Genomic DNA, 9,550 nt, shown 5'->3' with positions numbered 1-9,550 from the left:
TTCCCAAGCAGTATTCATTGCTTTGCTCCTTGCCCTTAGTCGTCAGAACTTCATCCAAGCAACTTTGTTGGAATAGGAAGGTCAAAACCTTGATGTGATCTTTGTTGCAGGGCTAAATCTTAAGGAAATTGTACTCAAGGCTTTTTTCAGTTTCATTTTTTGAGTGTTCAAGGTCTAGAAAGTTAACTTTACAACCCTTTCAAATATGCCTATACATTCGTCCCTGCAGTTGTTTCCAGAGCTTATCTCTTCAGTAAAATTAAAAAACTCTAGAAGCATTATTTAATTTGCAAACTATTTCATCTGGACCCACAATTTCAACAGATAGATAATGTTCTCTCAAATATCAGGGGCAACCATTTTGCCATTTGTCCTTGCAAAACATTGGTTGCTACCTTTTCCAGAACTGTCATACTAATTTTACCATATCTGTAAATATCTGTATAATATCTGTGTCACCATTACTAAGCATAATGTTACTGTTTTAGTAGTATTTCACTACTGACACCAATTTCTGGTTCTCTATGGTCATTGTATTTTCTATTTATAAGACACATACATCCCCCAATCTCAGTTTTGTCTCTTGTAAGAAACCCAAAAGAATATTTCTAATTTGGAGGCGACTGTCTTTCAAATCAATCATGCTCCTTTCTTTTAGCTCTGACATTTCCAATGTCTAATTTTTTAAATATTTATTTTATTTATTTATTTATTCCCTTTGTTGCCCTTGTTGTAGTTATTATTGTTGTTGTCATTGTTGGATAGGACAGAGAGAAAAGGAGAGAGGAGGGGAAGACAGAGAGGAGGAGAGAAAGATAGACACCTGCAGACCTGCTTCACCGCCTGTGAAGCGATTCTCCTGCAGGTGGGGAGCCGGTCCTTGCGCTTTGCGCCACCTGTGCTTAACCCGCTGTGCTACAGCCTGACTCCCTGTCTAATTTTTTTTTAGAGAATTTATTTATTTATTCATGAGAAAGATAGGAGGAGAGAAAGAACCAGCCATCACTCTGGTACATGTGCTACCAGGGATCGAACTCAGGACCTCATGCTTGAGAGACTAGTGCCTTAGCCACTGTGCCACCTCCCGGACCACTCCAATGTCTAATTTTCAAGGTCACCATAATGACTAGCATCAAGTTGATGGTGAATCTAGGAAGCAAGAAGCATTTCATTAAGCACAGAAATAAACACAATATGTTAATTCACATTTTATTAGCTGACACACAAGCATGTGACCACATCTAATTGTAAGAGAAACTAGGAAATTTAAGTTGTAATCCTAGAAAAGTTTTATGAATGGTTCATTATCAATTTTGCCAAGGTGTGTGTGTGTGTGTGTGTGTAAGTCATACTAAATAAAAAAATAAAAGAAGTAGAAAGCCACTCCAAGGGTTTGTAATAGGGTTGATTTTATCTCAACAAGATCATCTTCTCATTACTATGTGAAATATTTTCAGTTTTTTCTAAATGAAATTACTTACAATAGACTTCATGCTGACTGTATTATAGGTATGTTTTCATACTGCAGAGCATTAATGAATTTCAAATACCAATAAAAAGAGAGTGAATATAGAGTACTCTTCTCTCATCCCTCACCACTGCTCAGCTCTGGTTTATGGTGGCGCTGGTCATTGAACCTGGGAACTTTGGTGCCTCAGGCATGAAAGTATACTATCTCCCTGGCTCTTGTAGCACTCCTTAAACCTTGCTTCAGCAGGGGAGATAAGGTAAAGAATCAGAAATGTGGTGCATTAAAGGCAGATAAAATACCTGGAGGAGGAAAGGGGTGGGGAATGGAGCAGGAATACAGATAGAAAGGTAAGGCCATGTAAGAGCTGGGCATATCTCATCATTCTAATATTGGAGAAAAGGAGAAATATGTAAGTATTTAGCTTTTAGTGTTTGAAAAATTGAAGGAATTTGTGCTATATAGTTCCAATGGCCTTGAAGTTTTAAGAAAAAGTCATATAATGATATACGTGGCTGGGATTTAAAGGCTACAAATAGCATTCTGGTGGGAAAGGGTGCACAAAGAGCTGAAGGTTATCCGACGTAAGAAATAGGAAATTTTAGGTTATAGCATTTATATATATTACAAATGTATATATAAACATTTGCAATGATACGATGGGGTGTACTGTTGCGCAGGGGAACTCACTCAGCAACCACTGTAAGAGAGGAACAGGCAGCTGGTTAGCTTGTGTGTGTACATTTACCATAGCAATTGATTATGTGCAAATCCCCTGGAAGGAGAGACTTTGATATCATAAACTATGCACATAGTAGCCGCATGATAAATTCTTGCTTGAATGAAGTGATTCTGTCAGTGCCAATTCTGCCATAGTACTCTAGAGTACAGGCAACTGCCCACATTTCATATGATATGTCAAAGCTAAAAAGAAAGAAAAAAAAATCTCAGGCACACTCAGCTAAACTTAGCAGTCTTAAAATGGCAAATTCGTCAGCTGAGACATAATTTTCTCTTGCGCCAGTACATCTGCTTTGATGTTTACTTCATTTTCTTTATACCACTGTGTTCTTGTTGAACCTGAAGGGATAAATGTGCGTTCTGTAAGCTATGCTACCATTTCAAAAGTCCTTAGAAATTCTTCAGGCATCTACAAAGGAACTCACAAGAATCATTACAATATTCCTTACAAGAAATGCACAAACAAGGACAATTATTTATAGGCTTCAGATCACAGATAAAAGCTGAGACAATGACATGTGGAAGAACAGAGTTATGCTCCGTGAACGTCCTGCAAAGTCTGGCACTACGCAGCTTCCTTATTTTCTCTTTGCAAACTTCACCTCTAACTACCCGTCATCGAAACACTCCCCACCTCCTACTATGCTACCGTAAACTCAGGTTTAGAAAGTCTGTGACCCAAGACTTAAATTTGGGCAAAGGGAGCTCTTTCTATACTCGACATCTCTCAACACCCAAAGCTCTAACTCACGAGCCGGCAGTAGAAATATGGCCAGGATTAAAATTACACACAATCCCGAAGCAGGCCCCACCTCCCGGATCTGGCGGTCCCGGCTCCCGCTTAAAAAAGCCGCGGCACCGCGCTTCCGCAAACGCTTCGCACCCAGCCCGGGCCCCTCCTCTCCCGCCTGCTCGCCCGCTCCACGCCCCGCAACACTCTGCTCGCGCGGAGGCCCGGAACTCGGCCCTGGAAACCCACTTTCGCCTTTCGGCCATCCGCACGCCACCGCTCCGTCGACGGCTGATGGCGTCACCCACACTTCCGCCTGCGGATGCGTTCTAGTCACCCGTGAGGAAGGAAGAAGGGAGGGCTGGAGCCTGCGTGTGGGGCAAAGAGCGCGGAAAGAGGAGCAAACTCGAGCGCTCGCCGGCACCCTTGCAGTAACCCGCGGCTTCCTTCTGCTCTCCGCCGTCCCGCCCAAGGAAGTCGCTCCGGGCATACTTCCTAGTGTCTTTGTGGCCGCCCCCTTTCTGGGTCTCAAGGCACCCCGGTCTCCCTCTACGCTCCCCCACCCCCTTGCTCCCTCACACTTCTTCCTTCCCTCCCACCCAGCGTCAGGCTCCCCGCCCTTAGTATCGCGAGACGAGGTGAGAGCTGGCGGAGCGGCGGCGGCGGCGGCGGCGGCGGCGGCGGCGGCAGTAGAGGTGACCGAGGCGGTGGCGGCGGAGGCGGCACCGAGCGCTGTGTCGGCCCTGGTGCGGCCGAAGTCGCGGTAGAGCGTAGCCCCCACGCCCCTCCCCCGTCCGCGCCCTCCCTCTGGCTCTGGGGATGGAGAAGGCGACGGTTCCGGCGGCGGCGGCGGCGGCGGCGGCAGCTGCTGAGGGAGAAGGGAGCCCCCCGGCGGCGGCGGTGGTGGCGACCCCCCCTGTGGCGGCGGCGGCGGCGGCGGCGGAGGTCGGCGGCGGGGCTCTCTCGGCCGCCTCTCCTCGTGGGATGGTGCGAGTCTGCGACTTGCTCCTGAAGAAGAAGCCGCCGCCGCAGCAGCAGCACCACAAGGCCAAGCGGAACCGGACTTGCCGCCCCCCCAGCAGCAGCGACAGCAGCAGCGACAGCGACAACAGCGGCGGCGGCGGCGGCGGCGGCGGCGGCGGCGGCGGCGGCGGCGGTGGTGGCGGAACCAGTAGCAACAACAGCGAGGAAGAGGAGGACGACGACGACGAGGAAGAGGAGGTTTCTGAGGTAAGGGCCTGGTTTCCCGGGGCTGGGGTGGGCTGGGGACATCTGGGGGTGCACAGGGTCGGGGCCGAAGGTGGGAGGGGACTGGTGGTGGCACCGATGCCTGCCGGCTGCCCACCGCCCCCACCCCCGCTCCCCCAGACCCCGATCGTGAGGTGGGGGTGTGGGTGTGTGTGTAGGGGGGGGTTGACACGTGGGGTGCAGGGGAGCTGGAGGAACACGTTTCCCCGGGAGGGGTCAGGAGGTTAAGGATGCAGGGGAGGAGGTTACACTCCTCTTCTGCACACCCGGTGGGATTTGCCGGGGGCCGGAGGGGCCAGGCTGACTTCCTGGGTCACAGGCCACCGGACCCAATAGCAGGCGGACAAAAATACTAGGCAGATGACTCCTTGGGGGTGGGAGAGACATCTCCGGGGAACGGCAAAATGCTTTCCCGCTTGGGAGGGAGCGGAAAGCACTTTGCGGGGAGGGGGCAGGCAGGCAGTTTAAGGTTGTGATGACTTAAGAGCGAAGAAGTATTGGTGTGCGGGAGACACTTGAGAAGTTGTACTTTTCCATACGGTTTCTGCAGGGGTTTGGTCTGGTTTTGTTTTGTTTTGTTTTGTTTCCGAAAACGATTGTGCTTGCTAAAGCACCGACCTTAACTTCGCACCTCGACCTCCAGAGGATTTCGGATTGAGTTTTACGTCCATATACATTTTTATATCACTCTAGTAGATTTAAAGAAATATAAACGAAAGTACACGTATTGGACTGTACGTGTGCATGCGTGTACATTTTCCGCTAAGTGAGAAAGAATTCAACGAGACCCTGTTGCTTGCCAGATTAGAACTGGGCAGCTAACGTGTGTTTTGGAGCCAGGCTTACTTGTAGTGAGTTGGAATAGGAAGACCTCCTCGTTTGTCCTAGTGATCTGGTTTCGTAACTGTTTATAGTTGTTCTTGGGCCCACAGACAGGCGGCGTTGCGGAACCTTACTCTTTAAAGAAGACCATACCCTCGGCCCCCCCCCCCCCCCTTAAGTAAAACATACCATACTAACTACAAAGTAAGGGTTAGCTTTACTAATTATTAGCTCTTTTGTAACTCTTGTTCACTCCCTGAAATGGAAGCTAGAGAATCTTGGTCTGGAGAAAGAAGCTGTAACTTCAGGCAGCAGAAGGAAAACAGCGGTAAAGACTGGTCATCCATTTAATTCTAGGAGAGAACAATTGAATTATCTAGAAGTATAAATTGCCATTTATTCTCTTCCCACGAAGACAAGGCTCATCTTGGTGCGAAGATGGTGTTTTGAAACTTTATGTATTTGGATCTTGGGTTGTGTTTAAATAGAGAAATAACCTCTTAAAGAGTTGGAGGCTTATCTATTAGGTCAGATTTTTAAAAAAAATATATATGTGTGTGTGTATATATATATATATATATATATATATATATATATATACCTCAAACTAGGTATAGATGTAATAGTTGGATACCAACAGTTCCAGCCATTCTGGCGGGCCTGTTGAGTTTGAAGGATAGTTTTGTATTCATAGATTTTTGGATTTAGCCAGTGTTGCTAAACATGCCTTCAGAACAGTGATGTGATAGGGTCCTTATTTGTAGTAAAATCTATTATAATCGGTCAGTTTTATGGTTCTTTGCACTGACAGGAAACATCTTATAGATCCCAACCCCTCTTTTCTTTTTCCCTTTTTTCTTTCTCTACCTCTTCTTCCTGTCTCTCTTTTTTCTTTCTCTTTCTTTTCCTCCCTCACCAATGGATTGCTCGCTCTGGTGTCACGGATTGAACCTGGGACTTCCATTTGCAAACCTGGTTACTGTCACTGCACATTAGCACCTTTTTCATAAATGATGAAGACAAGGTCTACAGTAAATTGGTTTTCAAAATCAGAGTTTATAATAGTTCTAACTAGTACACTTTTATGGCAGTTTGCTTCTATCCCCTTCCTGCCACCTTTTAAAAAGAATGAATTTCAAGATAACCCAATCAAGCAACTATGGGCAAAATACTACTACTAATAAATACCATTATTTCATTAAGGTTGTAAGTTTTTAGAAAAAAGCTCTGATTTGGAACAAAGTCTTGTTAGTTGAGTGTAATGTTAAATATTTACATTTGTTTATTATGAAAGAGAGGGACATGGAAGTAATGCTTAGCTCGGATATAAAGTGGTGCTAGAGGTTGAACCTGCTATCACTGGTGCATCAAGCATGTAGGTTTTGTGTTCAAACAGGCTGAGCTTTTTTTTTTTTTTTTTAAATACTGTGCTGTAATTTCCCATACTTAAAAATATTTTTGTCCATTGGAATTTAACCTACAAAGTAAAACTTACAGAAATTCCTCAGATCATGTAGAATAGCATTTAATTTGTAGGTATGTTAATTTTGTGAGTCAGGCTGGTTTTCTTTAGGAAATAGGGAAGGAATATAAATTGATTTTGTTTGAGGGAAGTGATTGTTTTTGATCAGGTTTGTTTTTGTTTTTAATTTTTTTTATTTAAGAAAGGATTACTTAACAAAACCATAGGGTAGGAGGGTTTTTAATTTGTTATAAAATGGGTCAGTAGAAATAAGTATAGGAAAGCTTAACCACTAAAAATCAATCACTATAGGTATATGATGTAGAAATAGATAGAAAAGAGTATAGAATCTCTGCAAATGCCTCCAAACTTGACTAAAGTAAATAATATAAATGGGTGACTTGTGTAATATTTTTCTTTTAGTCACTATTTTAGTGACACTTCAAACAAAATAACTGTCTAGAGCTAGAGATTCTTGTGGTTAATGCTCATTATTCTGACTGTGGTTTTGGCTACATAGTAACAAGTGTAGATAAATTGATCATTGAGATTATCATTACAATAAAAATCAAAGAGGTTAAAAAGGTATTAAATGTTATTTTTTTTACAATAAAAATCAAAGAGGTTAAAAAGGTATAAAAATGTTATAGTTTTTAGTTAAAAAATGTCATAGTTTGGGATACTTAACCTGAGTAAGTCAAGGAAAATTTAATGAGAACATACACTTTTTTTTTTGGGGGGGGGGAAGAAATGCTGATTGGATACTCTCTATTTAAAGACAAAGTAGAAGGAAAGGAGAAGCTTTAAATAAGAGCTTTATATGAATGTTTGAGAACAAGAATCTAATTTTCTTATTAATGTTAGAGATAATTAGAATTAGATATTCTCTTATTTCAAAGTAGGATAATCATGTTTTAGATAATTAGTATAACTTTGGGTAAACTTGGAAACTGAAGTGTAAGACCAGGAGCTCTGCTCTTTTGCCCTCATTGACAAAGAAGTATAAATCAAAACTTGAAAAATTCACAACTTTCTTGTTTTTTATTGGGCCAGTAACCAATACTGCAGCTAGACAGGAATATCCTTTTTACATAAAGACTGTGATGATACACTTCTTTTCAAGCTAGTAGACTAAATTAATTAATTCACTAGACTATTTAAAAAACTGTTGAAGATGCAAGAGTAAAAGTCCATTTTAGGAATAACCATGCCTTCCATTGAATACACTTTAAATGTAATTGAGTAACATTAGTGTTTGCTACAGCAGAATTCAAAGGGGGAAAAACTTACTATTAAAGATATGACTCATGTTCAAAAGTAATGTATTTGTTAGATATGCACAAAATGTAAATATAGTAGGAAAACTATTTACAGAACATTCCTCCCCTCCCATTTTAAAATGATTTACAATACATTTGTTGACATGGGTACAGTTTCTCATCTCAGCATTTTAGGTGTCAGCAGAGTACTGTCAACCCCCAACTTAGCTACTTTTCCATCGTCATACATTAATACATTAATACACTTTGCCCTTCTTCATGCTCCTCCAAGCTCTTCTTCCTCAGATTCTTGCATTACACCCCACACAGTACAAATTTTGCTTTACACTATCTATTTTTTTATTGGTAACTAAAGCTTTACATTTAAGAGACAAACCTAGTGAAGAAGTTTTAGACAAGGGGAAATTGTATATAAATTAGTATTGACTTGCTCATTCACATTTGAAAGGATTTGCAAGTGCTTGGAGATCTGCTTAAAGAAAGATGTTTGAAAATGAGAAAGAAAATTACTACAGGAATGGATTGTGTTGACTAAAATTCACCTCTGAATCTTTTTTTTGTTTGTTTGTTTTTAATGGAAAGTGTCATCTAAGTTACTTTGTGGTAATGATGGAATCCCTGGTTAGCTCAGAGGAGCTTATTTGTATCTTAGTTTCATCAATTAATTGATGATACAGTATTCAAAAAGTAGATATTAACATCTTTGAAGGCTTGCTTCTATCTTAATTATACTTCTGTTTAAACACAGTCTTTGATAAAGTTTTTTGTTTCTTCTAGTGAGTTACTAGTGCTATGAAAAGGTCCAGAATTAGGAAAACAAGAGAAGAAGTATATATATATATATATTTTTTCCCTTTCTCATATTAGTTTCCTTGTCAGTAAGTGGTGATAATAATAAATCTATCTTAACAGCTTTTTAAAAATGAAAATTAAGTGAATTAATACAGTTTCATGTAGTTTTCATTTTATTGTCACCATAACACTACAAAGTAGGTCTTATTATATTTCATTCATTAGTCAATAAATGTTTGAGATCCTGCTGTGTGTGAGGCATTTTGCTGTAGTAGGTAAATAATGATGAATCAAACTCACTGATTTAAAAATGCATCACTTGGTCTCTGAAGGAAGCTTTTTTTTTTTCTTTTGGTACTGTTGTCTCTCTCCCTCTCTTTCCCCCTCTCTGCTTGTCTCTGGGAAAAAAGAAATTACCCGTGATGGTGGGTATAATGAGTTGTATATACATAGACCTGGGTGTGAAACTGTCCTCCTAAAATTTTATAGTTTTGTAAACTAATAATAATTTGTTTGTAAAAATGCACCAATGATAAGTGTAGGTTTGTTGAGAATAAATACTATGTTACAGTACATTTATCTAGACAGCAATATAGATGTAGGCAATATATTTATGTAGATATGCTCATATGGTGATATATAAATACGCAAATATTTATATAAACAATATGAGATGAACTAGTATATCCTAAAAGAGTATGAGCTTAGAGAGTATACAGATGTTAGGCATTTCAGAGGGGAAATCCATATTCTCTTCTAGAGGCAAAGACAGACTTAAAGGGAATTTAGGTAACTTTAAGGGGGTCCACAGCTAGTGATACATTGCCTCTGGCCTAGGGTGTGAAAGTCTGGTGTACTGCCTCTGCATAACCACCATGGACCTCATTCCTTTTGTTTTGAAAAACTCATTAAAAACAAGATACAGATAAAAATATGTCTGTTCTCAATATCTAGAATTAACAGTTGCTAGCAAAATGAAATTTGATAGTGAAAACTATTTTCTGTAA

General features: G+C 41.2%; 1 protein-coding gene across 8 annotated transcripts in view; it reads left to right on the top strand.

Moving 5' to 3' along the window:
* Positions 1–3,615: 3,615 nt before the first annotated feature.
* ANKRD17 (ankyrin repeat domain 17) overlaps positions 3,616–9,550 on the top strand; it is a 154,185-nt gene continuing 148,250 nt past the window's right edge. For 3 of the 8 annotated variants that reach the window (XM_016188361.2, XM_007523547.3, XM_060187842.1), the window contains exon 1: positions 3,617–4,169. In XM_016188361.2, the coding sequence (XP_016043847.2) occupies positions 3,759–4,169 (411 nt within the window). In that variant the 5' untranslated portion in view covers positions 3,617–3,758. Of the gene's footprint in view, positions 4,170–9,550 lie in introns of all 8 variants that reach the window. The other 5 variants (XM_060187844.1, XM_060187843.1, XM_007523549.3 and 2 more) reach the window with 3 other exon arrangements.

Source organism: Erinaceus europaeus, chromosome 3 (assembly GCF_950295315.1).
Source record: "Erinaceus europaeus chromosome 3, mEriEur2.1, whole genome shotgun sequence".
Lineage (NCBI taxonomy): Eukaryota > Metazoa > Chordata > Mammalia > Eulipotyphla > Erinaceidae > Erinaceus > Erinaceus europaeus.
This window is presented reverse-complemented; position numbering and strand designations above follow the sequence as displayed.